The sequence below is a fragment of the Takifugu flavidus genome, chromosome 10 (genome assembly GCF_003711565.1).
Source record: "Takifugu flavidus isolate HTHZ2018 chromosome 10, ASM371156v2, whole genome shotgun sequence".
NCBI classification, from domain to species: Eukaryota; Metazoa; Chordata; class Actinopteri; order Tetraodontiformes; family Tetraodontidae; genus Takifugu; species Takifugu flavidus.
This window is the reverse complement of record NC_079529.1, coordinates 12,554,948-12,579,016: the sequence shown is the minus strand read 5'-3', so window position 1 is coordinate 12,579,016 and position 24,069 is coordinate 12,554,948. Positions and strand designations below refer to the sequence as shown.

The following is a 24,069-nucleotide window of genomic DNA, read 5'->3' as shown; positions in this document are numbered from 1 at the left end:
TGTTCCGGTACTGTATTGCTTTTATTACTCCTTTATTCTGGACAGGTGTATCCCATTCAGGGTCACTGCATATGGGCGGAGGCAGGGTACGTCCCTGAAAGAGTTGCCAGTTGGTGGATGGATGGATGGATGGATGGATGGATGGATGGATGGATGGATGGATGGATGGATGGATGGATGGATGGATGGATTTAAAGGGAATGAGTGTCTTATTTGGGTACCTGGGGATTAAGAAACCACAACCCAGGATATTTTGTCTAGGCAAGTAATCAGATCACAAACAGTAAACCTTATCAGAAAGAATTAATTATACACTATATAGAATAAGAAAAACATTTTTTGATCATGCAGAAACTCTTCATGTAATAAATCAATACATGAAGATGAAAGTATTCAAAGCTATATTACGAAGAAATAAATTAGAATGTAATATACTATGTATTTTAAGGAAAGTCAAAATGACATATATTTCGTAAGGCTTTTGAAGAAGACTAACTTTTTTTTCTTTTTATTTGTATGAATATAAAAAAGTCTGATAGGTGACAGTAGTGCGCCATCAAATGGGATGCCAACTGCCAATCAAATCAAAAAGAAGAATAAACTGGTTACTAGCGCAGTAGTGGAGCTTTTTAATGCCAGAGGGCAGGATTGCGCGTTTTGTACAGCCATCAAAGAAGAAGAAGAAAAAGACCACGAAGAAGAGGAAGAAGAAGAGCACGAACAAGAAGAAGAATTACGAGGGAGACGAAGAAGAAGACATCGACGCGATCGCAGGACTAAAATCAGGTTAGATATTCCGTTAATCACACTTTAGTTTAAGTAGTTGTGTCGATATGCACAGCAAGCACCCCATAAATACATCTCACCGTGACATTTGTGCTTCGGTACTAGCGTAGCCAGGTTTTTGTGTCCTAGCTAAATGTCCAATGCACATCAAATAAACTGTTCTGTCATGATTAATAAAACACCTTTGCCTTCCTAGCAATACTAGTTTTAATAGTTCCAGAAAATTCGAAGTTAAGTGCCAAATGACAGCGAAGTTTTATTATTCGGAAGTTAAATAAAGTGGCATCTTTTGGCTTGTCCTCTTGTTTATTATGCTCACAGCATGGCGGTGAAATCAGGCGAGGAGCGTTTGAAAGAGATGGAGGCTGAGATGGCTCTGTGAGTACAACCTTTACCTGAACCCGTCCATTATTACCATCGTAATTACACCATGCAACAGGAAGCAATGTTGGTCTAGCATGTACCGCACTGTGTTAACGATGAAGTGATGCTTCACCTGATAAAATGTGCATTGATAATTATCCATTTAGATTCATCCAGGTTCTGTATGAATCACCGGAAAATTGCTTCTGTTTCACTGCACAGATAAATATTTCACTATAATATTGTGTCTGAAACAGAGACATTAAGGAAAAGGCATATAGGTGCACCCTTACATGTTTGATATACCATGTGAGTATTATTAGTATATTAATAACCATCTGGATTTTTGCTGCAGTTTTGAGCAGGAAGTTCTTGGTGGTCCAATAACAGTGTCTGGAAGTACCCCTATCTTGGAGGCAGTGCCAGTAGCTCTTCCTCTGCCAGCTGTAGTGCGACCCATCATAGGAACTAACACCTACAGACAGGTTTGTACTTTGTTAACAACAAGGGTGTCAGTAGACGCCCTTAGGGGTGTCCTGCAGAGAAAGCTAAACAGCATCTTTGCTAATACAACGTGCACATTGGGGAGTGTATAAATACCACCCTGAGTGTCAGTTTGTATCCTTATCATTTTACCTGTTTCTCTTTCATAGGTTCAACAGACATTGGAAGCAAGAGCAGCTAGTTTTGGTGGTCCTCCCCCACCAAGCTTTGTTGGACCAGGTAATTATTGCACACATGTGTGAGCATTTATTGCTTGACTCATTATAAATATGTATAACACTGTGTATGCCTTTGTTTCAATTCCTCCAGTTCGGCCTCCCATGATGAGACCAGCATTTGTTCCACACATCCTGCAAAGACCCAGTAAGATGGCTGATTCTTTGTCTGAGGCACCCTTTATTGAATTATGAAGAGATGAATGAGAATCTGGTTATTGTTCAGTGATCAGTATTCAGCCATGGTCATATGAGTCTTTCTTTTAGACTCCAGACTGAGGGAGGCTGTGATGAGAGCTTGAATACATGAAATGGTTTTGCAGGTGGTCAGAGGCTGCAGATGATGCGTGCACCTCCAGTAGCACCTCCTCTACCTCGACCTCCCCCTCCTCCTCCCATGGTGCTCCCTCCACCCTCGCAAGGCCCAACACCTCAGCTTGCCTCTCAGCCCATCCAGCACATGACTGCTGCTCCTCAGGTGGGTTCTCAGGGATCCTTGCATTTTGGGCTGAGCTACTCTGTTGTGGGCTTTGACCTACCGAGTGATATTTACATATAGCTCTGCACTATAGGTTACATGATTCAGCTGAAGACTCCTTTCACGAATAAACAATGTTATGACAGGCAGGAGGAAATGATTGGCGGGTTTGGACTATATTGGGATTGGAAAAGATGATGCATACCAACAGCAAAATGTTTTTTTTTTTAAAAACCACCTTCCCTGAATAATTGATTAACCAGCACTTTATTTCTTACAATGCTTTTATTCATCTTTTATTTATGTTTTCAAATAAAGTGGTACAAATGGGGGGAAAAAGTTTTGAGCATAGATACCACGTGCCATATACAGTTACACAACCCCAAATATTAAAAACTACAGTCCTCCATTCTTCTTATGTGACTGTAAGCATCTGATTGAATGACATGACAGTCTGGTCCACACTGCTGTGTTTGTGGAGGTTCACACTGGTGGAGGCCCAACAGCTCTGTTAATGTTTTCTGCAGGTCTCAGAAATGGTCTCCATGGTGTCGGATCCATCGACAATACAAGGGCCCCTCCCTCCCATCAAACCAACCCCATCAATCATCCAGGCTGCGCCCACGGTGTACTGCGCCCCCCCCGCCCCTGTTGGACTCAAAAGAGTCGACATCAGAGTTCACAGACAAAGTCGAATGGTATGTGTGTTTTGATTGGTGTGTCAGCGCAGGTGACGGCGGTACCGGACGTTACGGTAAAGCTTGTTGTGACCCACGCTGCCGCCGTGGTGTGTATAGGCTGGGTGTATCGGCTCGGTCGTCTGCCCCTGCTGATTCACGATCCGGTGTGTGTCTCCTGTGGACATTTCAGGAAGAACTGGCAGCACGCATTCCAGAACAGCATGCTGCTCTACTCAAGAAGGAAATGGAGGACAGCATCACCGCCATGAGACCCAGCAGGCCTGAACCAGAGCCCCCCCACCCTGAGGTAAATCAACCTTCCCTTTTCCACATGTCTCTGCATCTATGTTGATTGTCTTTATCTGAAATTCCACAATGTGAATAATCTCTATGCCTCAGTAAAATGCAAAAAAAAAAAAAGGTTTAAAATGTGTTGTGTGATTGATTTTCTGTGTGTCTGTGTTTAAGCCTGCAGAAGTTGTTACAGAGGACAAAAAGAAAGGGAAGGTGGAGAAAGTGAAGAAGTGCATTCGTACTGCGGCTGGGATCAGTTGGGAGGACCCCAGTTTGCTGGATTGGGAAACTGGTAAATAATTCTTTGTTGGTCAGGCGCAGGTTGGCAAAGGTTGCATCGATCCCTGCAGCTCATGGACACTTGACCCAAGCGGACGTGTTGTCTTCAGGCAGCAACATTTATTGTTCTTTGAATGAATGGGATATAACGAGTATTTGACCTCGTCTAAGCGACCTTGACTGGTCTCTGCTGAAGGGGATACCTGACGCTGTTCCCTCACGTTACAGATGATTTCCGTATCTTCTGTGGGGATCTTGGTAACGAAGTCAATGACGACATTCTGGCCAGAGCCTTCAGCAGATACCCATCCTTCCTCAAGGCTAAGGTACCTTTTTTAATGGGTGCATTTCTCAGACAGGAACCTGCTGCAGGATCTTCTGCTTTGTGCAGGCAAGAAATGTTTAAAGAATCACGTTGGTCTCCAGGTGGTGAGAGACAAACGGACAGGAAAGACCAAAGGTTACGGCTTTGTCAGCTTCAAGGATCCAAACGACTACGTGAGAGCCATGAGGGAGATGAATGGTCAGTGCCCCCCCCCCCACGACGCCATCTTTCATTAGAAGGTTGTATAAACATGTCTTTAATGATCCTCCTTTGTTCAGGGAAGTATGTTGGCAGCCGTCCCATTAAACTGAGGAAGAGCATGTGGAAGGACCGCAACATGGACGTGGTTCGCAAGAAACAGAAGGAGAAGAAGAAACTGGGCCTCAGATAACTTCCTCACCTTCACCGTCACGACTTCTCAGCATAGCGATGATGTTTACGTCCACGGGGAAATAAAGATGTTTAGGTTTTAGGTGCCCCTCCTCAAATAAAACGATTATTTCTAATTATGACTTCTCAACAGTAATTTGCCAAACACATTTCTATTTTCATGTTCTTAGAGAAATATTTATTATTGTATGAAGCGAGAGGTGACAACGATGATAAATCCTCCAGTGGTCCTTTTAGCTATAATCTACTGTCGGTAATGAATAAAGTTGGATGTGCTAATTTCTCACATGGAGCAGCTCAGATCTTGTGCCAACAGATGCAACAATGTGCTGTAATATCAGCTTGATGGCTGTCGGGGCTGCCTGCAGCCAGACTCCGGCAGGACCGGAGAACCCACCAGCCCAGGAGCCCACCCAGGTACCGCTGACCAAGACACGAAGGCCTCCGAGCTTCTCCTCAGTGTTCTGACAGCCTGGTCCTGCTGGGTGAAGATACTGGCACTTTCCTTGAGTTAACCTTCCGACAGCCAAACCAACAACTTTGTTATGAGTAGTTGTTTATTTTCCAAACCCATCTAAAAACCTTCAGACAATAAGACAGCATGATTTGCTCAAATACTTATTTTTAAATACATTTCAAACATTTAGAAACGCACTGTACATCAGAGCACATCCAACAGTCAGATAATATCCATTTAATTATGACAATTGGAACCGGAGTCCCTGCATTGGTGCGGTAGTTGTCTGGACCCGTGAAATCCTGCCAGCACAGACTCGCGGCACTACCAGCAGCTGCTCCGATACTAACCCAGTCAGTCCAGCAGGTGGAACCCTTTCTGGGGTCAGAAAGCATTCAAAAGGCACAAACACATGTCCCTGCAGATCTGTATGAAAAAGAACTTTCTACACCACGAAACTAACCTTGAAAAGAAATCTGAATAATAGAATCAACTGCAGCGGCATAATTTTTCACATAAAGACGAGGTGATTATGAAGTCTGTGGGCCTGAAGGTCGATATTCTGGAGAGGCACAAGAACAACTGCCTTCAGAATCTCCCCATCCACGCAGCAGAGCCAGTCTGACTGTCTCCAGGCAAGGTTTAAGCTCACACCTCCATCAGACGTTTGCTCCCAACAACTCCTCCGCAGCCGTGCGTCCACTGAAGATGACATCATTAACGGACACGCCATCGTAGGACGAGCCAATCAGCGATAAAGGCAGATTTTCCTTCTTTATGAAGTTACGCATGGACTCTGAAAGACAAAGACATCTGATAATAACAGCGTTGTCCATCTTAGAGCTGTTCACTGGTGAAGGATTTACAGGACATTTACTCACCCACTCTCTGAGCGTGTCCTTCATAATACTGAGGAATACAATCCTGACAAAACAACAAGTAGTTAATACTGTCCTTATAACAGAGGAACCACAGGCGGAACACCAGCACACATCTGTCATACCTTCTGAATCTCTACGTGACTCCAGATGGGTGCTGCAGTCACGTCCAGGTGATCGCGCACGGCTTCAGTGGCTCGTGACAGAAGATCCCCCTGCGTTACTGCTCCCAGAGACCCACCTGCTCTGTGAAACCAGGCCCCGCCCATCATCACCTGGAAGACAAATCAGCGTTACAGATCACCCTCGCGCTGTCAGGTGATTCCGCAACAATAACTTCTTTTTCTGTTTGTCCAAAGCAAAATCAGGGAGCACAGGAAGGTAAAGTATACACTTTAGATAAAACACACACACACAGCTGCAAGCTCATCTGGATCTAACGTGAGAGGCACCAGAACCTGCTGACTGTATCAATGACAAGTCCAAGTGTGGACGGTAGGGGTCGCTGTTACTGCAGCTGTATACCGTCAGTCTGGTGGTCTCCCCAGTAGGTCTGTTGTGCTGAGGAAAGGCTACAGAATCATAGACCACTCCCAGTACAGCCTGGTCCTCTGAGGATGGGAGCAGATGACCAAACCCCTGAAACAGAAGGACGACTTCAGTGTCTCCATGTGAAAGACTGAGAAAACCTGTTCAGATCCTGATCCAAGATCTCACCTCCACTGGCAGAACAGAACCCTCATATTCCAGATTCACCACGGCGACCGTCACCGTCTCAATCTCCATCAACCGTTGGGTCAAAGGTAGACAGGAGGAGGGCAGAACCGAGGAGAGAGCTGGAAGAGACCACCACTCAGTTTTCTTGTGTGGAAAAACACTTTCAACACTTTCAACTGCACCAGTCTGTAGCTTCATCAGCTAGTTCTCCTCTTGTCTACTTGCCTTTGGCCGGCAGGGCAGAGATGATGTGGTCAGCTGAGATGAGGCCGTCCTCCAGACGGATCTACACACACAGACTGGTCATGTTCGCAGCCTTCACACCAGAAAATCATTACCAACAGTGGCATCAATGTAGCTGAAGGTTCAATGAGCTATTCTGCTTCATCTACTGGGAAACCTAAACCAGCAGCACAGAACCAAACCGCTGCAGGGATGTTTCTGGTCCTCCTTTACCACTTCTGAATCAGACAGGGTTAAAGGAGTGAAAGAGGAGCAGCTCGGTTCTCCCAACCTTCCAATCCGAGGCTGAAGGATGAATCTCTTTAACAGGTGCATCGGTGTGAAGCTCCACTTTCCCACTGCGCTGCAGCAACTCTGCGATGGATTCTGGGAGAGACTCCACTCCCCGTCTCAGGGACCACTGAGCCCACGACTCCTTCACAGATCTGAGGGCCAGGGGCCCAGGGGGCACCACGGGACTGGGGCCTGCAAGGGTGCACATCGAGAACTTCAGCATTACAATTATTTCTAGCAGGAAGCTTGATTCTAATGATTAAAATAAGGATTAGGCCAGTTTGCTTGAACACTTGTGGATCTTTAACCCTTTAAGTAAATGCAACCCGGCGGTAGAAGCGGCGCCGTACCTGAGCCCAGCATCATTCCCAGCAGCACCGAACCTCTGCGCTGCTCTGCATTGTACAAAAGAGGAAAACAAGAACGCACACTCAACTTCCTGCAGTCGCCTGCAAACACCCCTCGACACAAACTGTCCACGGCGATGTCTGCAAACTACACACACGGGAGGAGGAAGAATTACAATAGACACGTATAAGCGTGGACGTAGAGCAGCCATCTGGCTAACGGCTAGCACAGCAGCAAGAATCTAAGATGGTTCAGAAAATAATCTGAACAAACCTCCTTCCCCAGCCTTCGACAAAAGAAGGAATGGATGGTCTCATCGTCCTCCTGGCCTTTCTTCACCAGGATCTCCTTGACAAGATTGAAGAGGAGGGGACGAGAGAACGGTGGGACAGTTTGCAAAAGTCCACTAAAACAAAGAAAGGACATTTGTACTTAAGTCAATTTACTACACAAAAAACTAAAATACACTATATAGCCAAAAGTATTGGGACAGGGGTGAGAGGGGCATAAAGATCAAGCAGCTCCAAGAAGCTCAGTGGATCCAAGCATGGTAACGTGATGATCCAGTTGTCCAGTTACCTCATGCTGGTTTATAACGAAGAGAGAGGACAAGAGAAACCCAGTAGAATACTGGGAGAGAGGAGCGAGAGAGTGAGAGAGAGAGAGAGAGAAACCCAGTAGAATACTGGGAGTGAGAGTGAGAGTGAGAGAGAGAAACCCAGTAGAATACTGGGAGAGAGGAGCGAGAGAGTGAGAGAGAGAGAGAGAGAGAGGGAGAGGCCTGGCCATCCATGTGGTCCTGGCAGAATGAGCCCACACTCCCAGCATCATTAAAGTTCATGAGAAGGCAGCTGTCCCAGCACTTGTGGCTACAGATTCTATCACAGCTTGGTGCCTTCAGCAGGTCTTCCCCACTAAACCCAGCTGCTTGTCCATCTAACCGTATTCCTGAAGGCATCTTGTGGAGCTCCTTGTTGACATAGAGATATCTGTTCTTGGAGGCGACGTGGCTGTAGGAAACTGGTACAATCTCATCCTGCAGACCCAGGTCATCCACCTACACACACTCACACACACGCATGCGGTCTGTTAGATGCATCACTAATTTAAAATGTCCTACTTGATCAGGACCACCCACCATGTTGAGAGTATTGCGCCCCACTGCTCCAGCAGGTCGTATCCCTCTCGGTCCGTGTTCAAACACAGCTCCATCTGGCCTCCTGGTGGAGCTCAGCCAGCCTCCAACACGACTACTGGACTCCAATAAAATGACCTGCAAACACAGAAGAGCCAAGACACTAAAGGGCCAGATGATCAGCAGGACATCACAGTAGTTTGTGTTGTCTCTGGTCAGGCCTGTTTTCACACGCGGATGGTGAGAGGAAACATCAGCCGTTCAGAACTTCCAAAAGATCCACTCCAATCTGAGTATTCAGATATGCAAACGGTGGCGGTGTGTGTGTGTGTGTGTGTGTGGTGTGTGTGTGTGTGTGTGTGTGTGTGTGTGTGTGTGTGTGTGTGTGCACGTGCGCTCCGTTACCTTGGTCACCTGGGGGCTCCTGCAGAGGTAGTACGATGCTGCCAAGCCTGCGATGCCCCCTCCAAGGACGGCGACTGTTTTCATTTGCTGTTGGAAAAAAGATTTCTAATAACCAAAAGACCAGACCAGCTCAGACCAGCTCAGACCAGCTCAGACCAGCTCAGACCAGCTCAGACCAGCCATCTAACATTGCTACACAGAATGAAATAATTAACTGTGGATCATTAATCACACATTAACAACCACACTCCAATGCTCTCAACCATGAGTGATGGGCGCTAACAACATCTTACCCAGTAACGCTAACAGAACCTCCCAGATTAACCAGTAAGGTTTGACATATGGGCGCTAACAGAACCTCCCAGATTAACCAGTAAGGTTTGACATATGGGCGCTAACAGACCTCCCAGATTAACCAGTAAGGTTTGACATATGGGCGCTAACAGAACCTCCCAGATTAACCAGTAAGGTTTGACATATGGGCGCTAACAGAACCTCCCAGATTAACCAGTAAGGTTTGACATATGGGCGCTAACAGAACTCCCAGATTAACCAGTAAGGTTTGACATATGGGCGCTAACAGAACCTCCCAGATAACCAGTAAGTTTGGACAGATGGGCGCTAACAGAACCTCCCAGATTAACCAGTAAGGTTGACATATGGGCGCTAACAGAACTCCCAGATTAACCAGTAAGGTTTGACATATGGGTGCTAACAGAACCTCCCAGATTAACCAGTAGGTTTGACATATGGGTGCTAACAGAACCTCCCAGATTAACCAGTAAGGTTTGACAGATGGGCTAACAGAACCTCCCAGATTAACCAGTAAGGTTTGACATGGGCGCTAACAGAACCTCCCAGATTAACCAGTAAGGTTTGACATATGGGCGCTAACAGAACCTCCCAGATTAACCAGTAGGTTTGACATATGGGCGCTAACAGAACCTCCAGATTAACCAGTAAGGTTTGACATATGGGCGCTAACAGAACCTCCCAGATTAACCAGTAAGGTTTGACATATGGGTGCTAACAGAACCTCCCAGATTAACCAGTAAGGTTTGACATATGGGCGCTAACAGAACCTCCCAGATTAACCAGTAAGGTTTGACATATAGGCGCTAACAGAACCTCCCAGATTAACCAGTAAGGTTTGACAGATGGCCGCTAACAGAACCTCCCAGATTAACCAGTAAGGTTTGACATATGGGCGCTAACAGAACCTCCCAGATTAACCAGTAAGGTTTGACATATGGGCGCTAACAGAACCTCCCAGATTAACCAGTAAGGTTTGACAGATGGGCGCTAACAGAACCTCCCAGATTAACCAGTAAGGTTTGACAGATGGGCGCTAACAGAACCTCCCAGATTAACCAGTAAGGTTTGACAGATGGGTGATAACAGTGTTGAAGGGTGTGTGAGGGTCTGTTGAGAATGATATGGAACAGTTTAGTAGACCCGTCTCTCCCTCTCAGTTGTCCACAAAGACAAATTCAGTCCATTTTAAATGTCAATAATGGAGTTTAAATGCAATTGCAGTAATCTATTACGAACCTTTTTATCTTTTACTTACCTGGCAACTTTTCAGACAGTCATAAATCGCCATATGCAGACATTAGAATGCAATATTTAACAAGGAAAGCAAAGGTCAACTTTGTCATCAGGACAATCAGGAAATAGCAACAATAAGGAGCTCAGAACCGAGCTCAGAACCGAGCTCAGAACCGAGCCCAGAGCGGAAGCAGACACCTGACGGCTGCCTGTGCTGCTGCGGCGGCGGCGGCTTTAACAACACCGCGGGGGTAGGTCTCTGCTCTAAATATGCCCCCCGTTACTACCACTTACCTTTAATGCAGAGTTTCACAGAGAAAAGCTTCGGTACTTCACAAGGTTCCAAAAGAACCGTTCGTAAAACCGAGTCCAGCTGTCTCCTTCTGCTGATAACCGAGGGACAGACTCCACGATCACTGCCCCCTGCTGGTTGGCATGGAAACCTCTCTGTGCCGTATTTGTTGTATTCCATGTAGGTGACAGTGGAGCTGCACCACAGCTGATGAGAACTTTAACATCTGTGTGAATATTTGTTCCATGGGCTACAAGGCCGATAGCACCTCCAGAATGAGTGATGGATCCATTTGTTTGGACCTTCATCACTACACAATAAGCAATGTCGCAAAGGTGGATCCGGAAAGAATGGTCCAGGAATGTGCTGTAAATGTTGCTTGTGTGCAGGGTGTTTAACAGAAGGTGTGAGCTCTCTCTACCATGGTGCTGCCCTCAGGCAACAAAATAGTAACACTTCCCCTTAATCATTTTAAGAGTAAAACATTGCATTACAAATGTGATGATAAATCTGTGACGGATGAATTCGGAGGTTTCTGGCCGTCATTTGCTTCACTTTTGTGCATCAGTCTCATCAAAGTGAGTCTGGCTGCTACTGCTTTCACCTTCATTGGTTGAGGTTCCTTTCACTATTCTGTTATTGTTGCTTCTGCCTTACAAATGTGTTCCTACTTCTTGAATTTGAACCTTTCCACATTTTGTCACTTTTCCTTATTAAAAGTGTGGCCTTCAGTTGCAGTCAGCCCCCTGAGTTAATGCTTTGCTCCAGCTGTTGCTGCCATTCCAGCTGTTATATCTCATCTCTCCACCAGCTTTGCACATCTAGAGATTAACTCGACTGGAGCTCAGCTGTCTGGTGAGGATCCTCCCCAGTCTCAGGTCTCCTCCAGCCTCTAAGGGCCTTTCATCCATTTGTCTTCCATCCACTCTGACCAGCCTCCCTGTCCCTGCTGAAGACACCCTCTAATGTTCTCACCTGTCTGTGTCCTCTGAGTCTGTGTTACGGCAGTTGTGTCCCACCTCATGGGCAGGGTGCCATTACTGTGAGAAAACATCAACAATCCCAAATTATTCTTAATTGGCCACCAAGGCGACCATTTGTGCCTCCTATATGGGCTTGCTGGGAGGGGCCGCACGCCATTCTGCCATTTTCTTTCTTTATTAACTGGCATTACCTCCCTTCCAGAGATAAGTCTCATCTCCACTAGCTGCTGAAGTATTCCAAGTGTTGAGGCCACGCTTTATTAGCATGTCCAGTCTCACACACACACACACACACACACACACACACACACACACGCACACACACACACACATATCCTGTTTAGCATTTGTCTATGAAGCAGTCTTTCAAACTTGAAAATACCAACATTTTATTTACTGACATAATAAAACACCTATATAAACTACTATGAACTCCAAACAGCATTTCCTTCTATTACTTCATCTTTTATGGCTACTGGAAAATATTCAGATAGGACCAGTTATACAATAATTAATAACACGCTTTAAATAGAAACTTAGAAACATCTGATTTTTTTTCCTGAATTCTACATTTGCAGTGTTTCTCACAACAAGGTTTCAGTGAACGAGTGATTTGTAAAAAAAAAAACAACTCCTGATTATATTTCATTCGTCATTGGTGGGTTACAGTACAACCTTCTCATATGATTAGGAAACCTATAGCTTTAGGTATAAATGTGCATCCCAGCGTTAGTGATATTGATGGCTGTACATATAAACACTGACAGAACAGCTATATTACTCCTATTAATATTATGTAAACATTTAAACATGCCTATACAATTATAACCTATGTACAGTGTACCCTTTAATAATCTAATACAGCTAAAACTTACAAACCAGGACACATAAATGGTTTGAAAAGAAGGGGACGAGAGTTCCCTTCATTCTACTGAGCAGCATACATGTTTTACCAGGTTGTTGTGCTCACTTATGTACAGGGGCAAACTTTGTCCTGCCTGAATCGGAACAGAAAGGGGAGTTGACCTTCATTCTGCTGGAATAAAGAGCGCCACCTAGAGTCTGAATCTGAATATTACACCAAACTAACTCATTAAAACCTATTTTTCCTGGTAAGAAGACAATAAAGATGCAGTTCCAAGAATGATGACAGCTCGGTTTAGTCTTGTACCTTATGGTCCACCTCAATCATGCTGTTGTCCACTATGGGTTTGAAGCCCAGATGGTTGTAGGTGGGTTCAGTCCACTCTGGGTCCACTCTACAGTACCGTATGGATGAAGTGGCAACTTACATTAATTTTTCCTTTACAAATACAGATCAAATTACGTCCCAGCTGTACTGTGGGGGCTATGCACCAAAGGCCTGGTACTTAACAACATAAGTCAGGAATAGGTCAAGACTCGCATATATATAATATAAAATGACAAATAAAATAAGTGTTTTCTTTTTAGAGGCCAAAGCCGAAGGAGGGAAGGTAAAGCAGTAGAAACTAGGCAGACAGTGTGGTCAGGGTGTGACTCTTGCGCCTCTTATCTTGTTTTCTCTTCTGGTAGAAGGCATAAAGAGCATTGAGGGGAACACAGCTGACCGTTGACACCAGCAGCAGACCAATGAACAGCTGACAGTAGACAGGATACTCCATCGGCTCTGCTTTGCCCTGAGGAAATAACAGCAACATATTACAATTATAGCTCATTACCAGTGAGCAACCTGTCAGAGCTGTGGACCATACCACTTTAGGGAGGGGAAGGGGGGGATCAGAGCTTTGAAAACCTATTAAGTGCATTATTATCAATTTTTAAATTATTATTAATTAAATGTTACTGTATATTCAGTCATCATAATGAAGTTGACAATTTACGCAACAGCTGATTTCTAATCCTGATCCAGAAATAAAGAACCAGCTGATCACATCTGTGGTTCCCCAGAGACGATGTGGTGGAACCAGCAGCTGCTCATGCTGGACCTCTCCTGAGGATGGAACCTCGTTTTTGGCTGGTTAAACACGCTTCTGGTCTTGAACTTTTCGGTTTTCTTGTTGATGTGTCAACAGAACAAATGTGTGCAGGCAGAATTTTGATGGGTTGGAGGTGTGTGTAGCCATGGAGACGAGTCAGCTCACCAGATGTTTGTTCCACGCCTGGTAGGTGGGCGTCCCGCCCAGAATGTAGTTGATAATGTAGTATAATAACAGGCAGATGAGGAGGAGGGGACTGACTGCTAACCACATGATTTTCCAGTATAGGTTGGGCGCATGTCCAAGCATGTCCTCTATATCTTTCTCGAACCTATAATGAGCAATGAACAACTCGATTGATTGACCGACTTGTTTGCAGGATCAATTAAAGTTATAGTTTTTTAATATTGCACAAAAACTTACCTCTTAATTCCATAGATGTAACTCACAATTATGACCTCAAAAAGGACGATAAACAGCAGGGAGAATGTTGCTGCATAGTCATTGAATATTGTGAACCAATAATTCCCTGACGTGGTGGTGAAGCCCAGTCCAAGCAGCAAACAGAACACACACACTAAGCCTAAAAACAGACATCATGTCAGAAATGAGCAGCAAAGATTAAAGAAAAAGCCGGAATAGAAGCTTCGTCCTTACCATTAAACAACTCACTGCTCATTTTGGATATAACCTTAAAGTCTCTGAGTGGGGTCACAATGGCTGTGATGTTGCCCAACATGCTCCCGACTCCCAGGAGCAGGAGCATGATGAAGTACAGCACTGACCACAGTTGGGGCAACGGCATATTCATAATCGCTTCACTGTACATGATGAACGCCAGACCGGGTCCCTCTGCTGCCTGGAATCACAAGTAACAAGACATAAATGAACGGTGGCTAAGTGGTCGTATGTACTGTAGCTGCCCTTCGACACAGGTACGATCACAACTCTAACCCTAACTAGTAATTCATCAAAAGTCAAAACAGTTGATAGAGATTTGATTGTGGTGACATTGAACCTCAAATGCAGGTGTTTCTGCTGCTGCCGGAAGGTTTAAACTGAGTAAAATAGGACAAAAGTGTGTTTGTGTGAACACTGACTCTGAACCCTCATGTGCTCATCGAAGTAGTGTTAAGAGAGGGTTAGGGTTAGAGGCATTAGGCTTATCCTCGCCTCCATCCCACCACATCTATATTTTACTGGCTTTAAACGACAGGAACAAAGAGGAACGTACATCTTTTAGCTCATTTGTCAGGTCACAGGTTTCTATTCTGTGCTCAATAGCTGCAAACTCCTCTGGGAACGTTGTGTTCAGCTTTGTAATCCAGTCGGTAACCGTGTCCAGGCTGATGCTGTCCTCTGCTAAGTCAAAGGTGTTCAGAAGGAGAACGCGCATTCTGCAAGAAGAACACAGGTACAATAGAACATTTCACATCAGTTTCACAGATATTTACCTGCTTTCATCCTTTTCTTCTCATTTCTACCATATGTGTGCTGACGTATTTAATTGTTAACATCCTTATAATGTTTTTTTTGTTGATGTGTCCTCTCTTAATAGTTGACTCTGACTCTAATCAGTGTTTAGTAAATGCTGTTGCATTTAAACTTCTGTTAATGTGAACAGTTCAGTGGAAATTATCTCCAGAAGACACGTCGTTAAACATTAAACAGCCAATATGAGTGTGTTTTTTTAATTTATTTTGCATGAATTTAAAGTGGAAGTCAAAGCACCACCCTGCAAAATGATGAGGACCTCAGGAGATCTGAGCTCTTAGATAACTGTGACTGAGATATCAGACCTTCAGCAGCCCGTGAGGGCCATCAGCTGATGATAACTGGGATTTCATGAAAGGAGAAGACCTCCAGAAAGGTCTGTCAGACTCTGGAGATGTGCTTCACTGTTGACTGCTGAGCTACAGCTGCACAAACATGAACTTCATGGAAGAGTCATCAGAGGAAAACATCTCCTGCATGCTGACATCAGAACTCATCAGCAGACGTTTGGGAAAGAACATCTGGACGAGTCTGATGGACTTTGGAAACAAGTCCAGTGAACAGACGAGGTTGAAAAGAGACGTCAATGGGCAAATGAGCAAAGGCCTGTTTGAAGAACAAATGGCACAGAACATCTGTCCAGATGGTAATCATGGGCTGGATCCATCAGGCTTTGGAGTTGTGCTGCGGCCAATGGGAACATCTCACAGGGAAGAATGGACAGACATAGGGCATTTAACAGTTACATACAATAACCATCTCAACTATCCCTGACCCTGACCCTGACCCTGACCGACCCTGAACCAGTCCCAGACCCAGAACCAGACCCAGACCCAATTCTTACCTTAAAACCACTTTTTAACCCTCAAAAACACAGGTACAGTCCATTCACTGAAGGGACAACACTCATAAAAGCACTCCCAAAAATGTCCTCACTTTGCTAGTAGAATGCAACTTTTGGTACACAATCACACACGTACGCTCACGTATGCACACACATAAGCACACCCACCTCTCCAGGCAGTTCTCAAAGTTGACAGTGGCCTTGAACCCATAGATGGAAAAGGTTACGATGCTGGCAAAGATGGAGGTTCCACTGTTGATCAGGGAGACCATGATGGCCTGGCGCTCAAAATTGTTGTTGTATTGGTTGTAGCTGGCAAAAGCTATAAGTGACCCAAAACCCAAACCCAGCGAGAAAAAGATCTGAGTGGCTGCGTTGATCCACGTATAAGGGTTGGCAAGCTGCTCCATCTGAAAGATGACAGCAACAGAATCTGTCCAGATGTTGAGGTGGGACACGTATGTTGAGTTCTCTCTGATGTAAACTTACGTTTGGTGTAAACATGTAAGTTATCCCGCTGAAGGCGCCTTTGAGGGTAAAGCCTCGAATCAAGTAGATAAAGAGGACCACGTATGGAAAGGTTGCTGTGAAGGTCACTGCCTGCAGGTGAAGAATCCAGAGGAGAGCAAACTTTCAATGTTTGGAGTTTAAACCTGTGAGTTCTGGATTATAGTGGTTAGCATGGCTGCACGGAGGAAGCTCTCCTTCACTCACATGTTGTGATTATATGTTATGTTGTTGCATGTTCTGTTCAATAAAATGATCCAACTTGTTATTCTCCCCCCTCTCTCTCTCCCCCTCTCTCTTTTTCTCTCCTCTCTCTCTCTCTCTCTCTCTCTCCTCTCTCTCTCTCCCCCTCCCCCCTATCTTGCTGTCTTCCTCTCTCTGCCTCTCCCCTCTCTCTCCCTCCCTTCTCACTGTGCCAGACTGTCTTATGTGGACATGTCCAACAATAGCGCTCGTGTCCTCCTCTACGTGTTAGATGATCGCTGCTTGGATTATTGACCTGAATCTGTCCCTAACACACCATCTAGAGCTGCTTCTACAGTGTCAAATCACTATTGGTAAACTTGACCAATGAGTAATAATAAAAAGAAATGCTATCTCTGTTTGTTTATGTGCCAAAACACTGTAAATTCAAGTTGTCTTACCTTCCCAGTTGACTTTACTCCTTTACTAATCAACAGGTAAGTGATACCCCAGGCAAGCACCAGGCACATTGCCTGGCCATAATGGATGCCACCATTTACTTCAATAGATGGGGAGATGTTTAGTGTTTCCCTGTAGAAGAAATATTTGGTAGATGTTGCCGTTTCACACTCCAATAAGGCTCCTGTCCGGTTTGAATTTAAAGGGCAATCAGCCCAAGGCAGTGAAGACTGGGATGGAAGTAAGGTGAAACACAGAACAGTACGTATATATTTATTTCTATTGATTTGTTTATGTATGATTTAACAGACATACATAAATATCATGTGCAGCCAAGTCTTGAATTACTTCAACAATGACACATGTATCTTTGTCTCTACACGCTAACATAGTGGATTTAAAAACAGAAACTCAACTACAGACATTCAGTTTAAGGGCACATTTAACAAATAACAATTACAATAAATTCGGATTTCTCTGGGTTTTAGCAGCTCTATAAGATTGTGGGCATCTGTTAGAACAAGCAGTCAGATGATGAAAACCATCTTCACGTTCCTCTCTTTTCATAGTGGTAGAGGACTAACCTTAACCCAGTGTATTACTTTAAATAATGGAAATTTTTGCTCTTAAAAGAAGGGCCAATTCTTTGTTTTTGTTTTGGTCATAATTCTGCAGCAGTTGAACTGAAAATATGAACAGCCCTCTAGATCAACACACAATAGGCCAAAAAAAGCAAATGGAATCATGAATGCTGCACACAGATGGACTCATGCAAGAGAGCTTTCCAGCATGACCTCGAATGACCCTCATGAGGGGCTCTAATTGATTAAGCCAGGTCCAGGTTGATCCTCTCTCAGTTTCAGTAAGGTCCATTTGCACTCCTGCTAGACTCAAACAATAATAGTTGCTAAACGGGTGCTGTATCGTTGTGTTTGTGACCCGTTGTCCTAGTCAGAGTCCCCCACCACAGTCCAGAGTCCAACATTAAGACATCTACGTTGTAGAATTTCTGAGTTTGTTGGATTGTTCAACAGAAAGACGGAACAGAAAGTACGCTTCTTTGTCTTATGAGTACAGTGAGATGCAGAAGGTTGGACCCAAAATACTGTTAGTGTGAGGAGTTAAACAATTGGAAGATGAAAGCATCTCCAAAAGCTAAAAGGCTACAGGCGACACACAACCACAGCTCTGGTTAGGTCACATACACTGATCACCCCAGCTGCTGGGGCCCATTGTACCTATTGACACTGAAGGTTGGGACGTATTTTCACATCAATCCAACTGCACCTACTGATTTTACTGGAATATCTTCTTGGTTAAAGTTCCACAAGCCAGTATTATATGGCTGGTTGCAACTGGTACTCCAGACCAACTTTTTCTACCCCATGTTGCCATGAATGTATGTGTATGAGTGTGTGTGTGTGTGTGCTTACTTGAAATGAATGAAAGAGGTACCAGAAGCTCCATGCGTTGATGATGTTATAGTACAAACACAGATATAGTGATGTCACCACACTGGCAAAACCTCAAATGACACAAATGATCATATATTTTAAACATATTCATCCTTTCTTCAATGCTTGACAGAGTTCAGTAAGATTTTACCAAAGGGTTCCAGTAAAGCAGAACCTTTTGGTCCTTCCTGAATAAGGTAGGAACCCCGCCTACAGTCGCTTGGCTCTGTCAACACTTACCCACTCCCCCCAGGTAGGGGCTGATGGCAGTCCAAGCGCCAATGCTGCCTAGTCTCATCTTCTGACCAATAGCAAGCTCCATATAGAATAAGGGAATCCCCTCCAGAACCAGCATGATCATATATGGAATCAAAAATCCCCCTGAGGGTTTAGAGAGAGACATATTTATAGGCATTTTGATAAAAACAAAGGGACCTATGATTTGAATACTGTTGGCAGCACGTAACATCTTTTTTTTTGTACTGAGGACAGCAGAAGAAAAAAGCTTCCAGATATATATGCTGTACAGGTGAACTGAACAGATATTGAACTTTGAAGTCCTAAGGCAAAGGTTACCAAGAGAACAAATGTAGGGATGGAGAGTGTGAACTTCCTGATGCAGCTTCTACTGCTCATTGTGGTCGTCATGAGCAACTCAGGCCCTGTTGCCTGGGTTACCTGCCTGCACCAATGTTTAACATAGTCATTTTTCAACTCACATTAGAACAAAACACTGAACTTGTTATTTTTGGCCAACACCAAGCTTGGAAGAGCCAAACACTTTAAAAAGACAGATAAGGGAGAGAACGGGGAACTGGAGTCTCCGGAGGTCCAGCTGCAGCAGAATGTAATTAGAAAAGTCTAGAAGAGCCTTTAAATCACAGGGGGAACGTCACTCGTAATCAGCTTGTGTGGGTTCACCATGAGCCTGAGAAAAGGCAGAAGTCTACAGCTGAGAATAAGGACTGTGAATGACATGATGCCAAGGAGGGAGGTGGATGTTCTCTGTGTCCATGAGACAAGGTGGAAAGGTAGTTAGATTCAAGACAGGAGGACACTGGGCTCGGGTCCACTTCAAGCTGAAGCTAGAGGTGGCAAAGAGTGAACAAGGGGTGGACAAAGGGCTGGAAATGAAGGGAGGGGGAGAAAGAGTTGCAGAGTTTGGCGAGGCAGAGAGATGGAGATGGTGATGATGACCAGCAGCTGAGATGATGAAGGAAAAGGGTGCAAATGTACTGCCAAGTGTCAGAGAATCCCAACTGAAGAGGTGACTATTGTGGGGAAGAAAGTATCAAAGCTTACTGAGAGTGAAGGGAGGAGGACACTGAAGAGGATGAAGACAGTCGGTCCCGTTGACATACCTGTGCAGGTGTTTGGGAGAGGTGCTAAGACAGATGGGCAGAACTGTGGCAACTACAGACAGATTAAGTTGAAGAGTCATTATAAAGATGTGGGATTAGAGTAGTAGAAACCAGCCTGTCAGGGGTATGACGTCATGCCGGGAAAGAGGACTGTAGAAGCAGCCGTTGCACTGACACTGTTGGTGGACAGAGACGTGCAGAGAAGGTCAGAGAGAGCAGCTGATTCTGTAGATCTGAGAAATCTCACGGCAGGAAGTGAGCTCCTACCGGGGGGTCCAGGACATTCATCACAGCTGTGGGACAGTGGTGAGGTGTGACGGAGGAGTTCAAGATAGGACCGCATCAGAGATCAGCCCTGAGCCGCTTCTCGTTACTATGGTGATGGACGGCTGTGATTAGGGGGGACACGAGTGTCTTTGGACTAGGACGTTTACAGATGACATATAATGAGAGCAGGGATCAGGTGGAGGGAAATGGAGGGAAAGGTGCTGAAGATGGTGCTTGGAGATGTGAGACTGGACATATGGACATAGATGAGGAGGACCTGACATTAGTTGGTGTGAGACAAGAGGATGACGAGGTTAAAGGGGGATGAGGAGGAAGAGTCAGCCATGAAGGGAACAGCATGGATAGAAGATGATGAAGAAGAGGAAGAAGCACCAACTATCACTAACTAAAACAATGTTTGTCTTTTCTCAAATCATACAGTTTGATTTTGTAGATATTTATTATGAAGCAGAAGTGAAGGAGGCCATTATTGATGCTTGGGTTCCTTTATATTTCTATCACAATGTTGACACGTAGATTGTAATTCAAAGCCTCAGCAGGAGAGCTTTCTCTCAGGTCACAGCATCATTTTTTAGGATTTTCTCTCTTTTTTAAGCACACAACATCTTTACATTAAACAAACGCATAAATCCCCAAAGATCAGTGCTTTAATAATTTTTTTTGTTGACTGGAAGCCACAGTCAAATATGTCTCAAATATATGATTTCTATATTGAACTTCCTGAAGCTCCATGAGTTAATCACACTGATTTTTTGATTTATATAAGAGACTAAAGTTATTTTCGGGGCTAATAAAACTCTCGTAATAGTGGGTGAGGTCAAAGAGCGTTTCCGTAATGAATGACTGGATAATTATTGACATAATTGATGATAATATCAATCCTGGCTCGGCATTACAATGATCAATGTGATTGATTTTAGAAATAATAAATACAGTTTGAACAGCTCAGTCTGTTCTAAAGACTTGTGATCATATTGTACGCAGATATTTTAAGAAATAATTAACGCCTTCTAATCTGTCTGACTATTAGTGCGTGGTCCGTTCCTCCTACTCATTAACTAATCGTGAGCCAGCAGAGAATTGATTAGGATGTACTTGGTAACTAATGGTAAACTAAATCATCAAATTCATTTGACCTCTTGATTATAAAATTATTGTAATTGTCTGTTTTGTCGTGAAATATTGTTTGGTGTACAGTATTTTATTTTTTGCATTTATGGATTCCATAATTCCATAATCAGTCAGCAAAAATGTGCCAACCCTAAATCCAGTGCAAAGTCTGTTGACTGGTTATAATCTCTAAATATATTTCTGTATTTGCTTCCTGCTCCTGGAATCCCTTATGATCTGCAGTTGCACTTTTTTTATTATGAGCCTCAACTTTGAGTTAACTCAAGGTTTTACAGCTAATTCTCTTTGATAAGGCTTCTTCTAAAACTCCATCAGCAGCATGACTCAGATTATAAAAGCAACAAGTCAATAAACATCTGGGAAATAAAGGCGTTCGTTTGCCTCATTTCAAGGTTGCGAGTGTTATATAATTAACATGGGTGCTGTTGTTTCATATTTTAAACATTAAATCACCTTTGACTGCCCCGTCCCCCCCCCCCCCCCCACACACACACACACATACACACACACACACATGCACACACATATTTTTTGGGTGCAATATTTAACAGTGTAGATTTACAAGAGATGATGCTCAAGCATGTAAATGAGCCAGTTTAACCATATGACGTACTTTTCCAGCTACATTTAATGATTATCAATAATCAGTGACTGACTCTGACTCCACACTTACCTCCGCCGTGCATTTGACACAAGTACGGGAAACGCCAGACGTTCCCGAGTCCCACCGCATAGGACACACATGCCAGCACAAAGTGTCGCGGACTGTCCCAGTTGGGCCTCACATCATTTCCCATGTTTACGTCTTTCGAAAATATCCTGGTAAATTCTCAACCAGTGGACTTCGACCAGTCAGGCGAATGGAGGGATTAGAGCACGGCGTGGACAATGTGCATAACTGCACACGCTGCCAACTTTTTATAGGCTGAGGGATTGAACACATGAGGAGGAGGAGGAGGAGGAAGGCAGGCCTGTTAGCTGTCGACTGGAAGCCCACACCCACAAGTTAAAATCAAATCTAACAATCAGGAAAGAGTGCTGCAGGTGCTTCACACCGTCACCGTCATCTGTTTTCCAAGTTATATTGTTGTCAAAAACATACAAGACTGAAATAAAAGGGGCCATTTGGTTGAATATTACAACTTCTGAGCAAGGTCTGGAGGCTCTTTGCTCCTGATGGCACCATGATGGAGCAGCTTCTAGTTGAATACATAGAATAACCCATATAACACCTTTTTGATCTAATTTTTACCTTGGGGACATGTAAATGTAACTATATAACTGTAACTACCTGTGTACAGGTGACATTATGTAGTTGCACACAGCCTGCGGCAGGTGCTTGAATTTTTGCGGTGTCAATGATAGAATTTTAAATATTGAATATTCAGTTTCTGTTTCTCATACTCGTTTCTGTGATCATGTTGGCAGGAGGCGACCACAGCATGGGGGATCAACTCGTGTGATGATCGGGGCTCATGAACCGAGGCACAGCGCTCAGGGACCTGTGGCAACATTCCAGACGCTTCCGTAAGTGATTTCAGTTGTCAATCATAGATAAATAATCCTGCTGTTGGAGGTCATGCATAGCATTCTATCACCCTTATGCTGATAAACAGATTGAATCTTTTTTAATCTCTTCTAATCATAGTCACCAGAAAGCAAGCCAGATCTCATGAACTCTGCTTTAGATCTGCAATTAGCAGCATCATTCTTATGTTCAGTGCCACAGTGGATCAGCTAATATCGCTGAAACCCACAAATCAATAAAACCAGGGGCAAAATACCTTCAAATTGAATCTCAGAGTGATCAAAATGATACAAAAACCTTCGACACTTGGCATCCACACACTGAAATCTCAACCCAATAAACACAAATAACTGAACCACAAACACTGAAAATATCATGTGACAGGATCATTCATGTCATTCATACAGTTTAGAGTCAAAAAACAGAAAAGTAGTCCTGCACTATTTCTCATACAAAAAGCCTTTTTTCCTGTGGGTTTTTTAAATGTACATCCTCCGTTATTTACAGTGGGTTCGAGAGGCAAGAATAATTCTGAAAACTACAAGGAGCAGGTTGAAAACAGTGATTGGGTAACGTGCACGCCACCACCAGAGAGGGTCCTGCTTGTATAATGGTCCATGTGTGGCTTCTTGCTGTGCCCTACTTTTCAAGTAGAGCAGTTTAGTGTTTGTGACTGAAGGGTGCACGACACGACAGAATGGAGTAGAAATAAACAAAACACACTCTTTCGGTCCCAAGACAGCTTTTCAATAAGACACACATAGTCTTCAAGAATTCAATGAATTAAGAAAATCAGGAAATTAATTCAAAGAGTTCAATTCCTCCAAGGTTTCACAACCTCTCTTTGCACCATTTGATATTCATCCCAGTCAGCATGGAGATGGTTGGATCATTAAAAGCATCAATATCAGAAGAACTAAATGTCTCTTGTGTTTATTTGTGGGAAACGTCTGTCTGGTATAGGAGCAGTCCAAAGAACACTAATAAGGGGCTGTTGTGTAATGATCATGTGTGGTTTCTTGCTGTGTTTTTGAGTTCTTGCATTTTTCAGGTTGAACACAAGTACACCTGTAAAGCTGTGGGACGTGACAGCGCAGCCTGAACAAGCTTAAATGACACAACAAAGCTCCTGCTCTTCATTACTATGTTAGAATTCTATAGCTGGCTTCCATAATGTCTGCTGACGTGACCTCCTGCTCCCCCTCATGTCGTACTGGCCCCCTTTTGAGCTGCTGGCCCCCAACAAGAGCTGCAGTTTTTGCAGATGCT

The 24,069-nt window shown here is 44.1% G+C and overlaps 3 protein-coding genes across 5 annotated transcripts; 1 reads left to right on the top strand and 2 right to left on the bottom strand.

Annotated features, from left to right (window-relative positions):
- The first annotated feature begins 550 nt into the window (after positions 1-550).
- rbm42 (RNA binding motif protein 42) lies at positions 551-4,430 on the top strand. The gene is made up of 12 exons (XM_057044197.1): positions 551-786; positions 1,108-1,164; positions 1,505-1,634; positions 1,803-1,872; positions 1,963-2,016; positions 2,192-2,346; positions 2,874-3,044; positions 3,217-3,333; positions 3,495-3,612; positions 3,828-3,925; positions 4,026-4,122; positions 4,203-4,430. Exons 1-12 carry the CDS (start codon positions 566-568, stop codon positions 4,313-4,315), a joined length of 1,401 nt encoding a protein of 466 aa, XP_056900177.1. The 5' UTR covers positions 551-565; the 3' UTR covers positions 4,316-4,430.
- A 423-nt stretch (positions 4,431-4,853) lies between these two features.
- On the bottom strand, positions 4,854-10,757 carry ppox (protoporphyrinogen oxidase). 3 transcript variants are annotated; one of them, XM_057044195.1, is made up of 14 exons: positions 10,341-10,485; positions 8,771-8,857; positions 8,369-8,503; positions 8,172-8,287; positions 7,504-7,636; positions 7,233-7,377; positions 6,881-7,074; positions 6,592-6,652; positions 6,367-6,485; positions 6,175-6,288; positions 5,775-5,924; positions 5,653-5,695; positions 5,426-5,567; positions 4,854-5,333 (listed from the first exon to the last, which is right to left on the bottom strand). In XM_057044195.1, exons 1-13 carry the CDS (start codon positions 10,371-10,373, stop codon positions 5,431-5,433), a joined length of 1,467 nt encoding a protein of 488 aa, XP_056900175.1. In that variant the 5' UTR covers positions 10,374-10,485; the 3' UTR covers positions 4,854-5,333; positions 5,426-5,430. The 3 variants fall into 3 exon arrangements, with proteins under 3 accessions (XP_056900175.1, XP_056900176.1, XP_056900174.1); XM_057044196.1 differs by lacking the exon at positions 10,341-10,485 and adding an exon at positions 10,613-10,757 and having other exon boundaries at positions 4,854-5,567; XM_057044194.1 differs by having other exon boundaries at positions 4,854-5,567.
- A 1,208-nt stretch (positions 10,758-11,965) lies between these two features.
- Positions 11,966-22,184, bottom strand: LOC130532003 (sodium- and chloride-dependent transporter XTRP3-like). Its single transcript, XM_057044193.1, has 11 exons — positions 21,946-22,184; positions 18,733-18,873; positions 18,472-18,563; positions 17,041-17,268; positions 16,379-16,489; positions 16,058-16,299; positions 14,786-14,948; positions 14,209-14,410; positions 13,975-14,134; positions 13,717-13,882; positions 11,966-13,251 (listed from the first exon to the last, which is right to left on the bottom strand). Exons 1-11 carry the CDS (start codon positions 22,067-22,069, stop codon positions 13,084-13,086), a joined length of 1,797 nt encoding a protein of 598 aa, XP_056900173.1. The 5' UTR covers positions 22,070-22,184; the 3' UTR covers positions 11,966-13,083.
- Between the last annotated feature and the right edge of the window lie 1,885 nt (positions 22,185-24,069).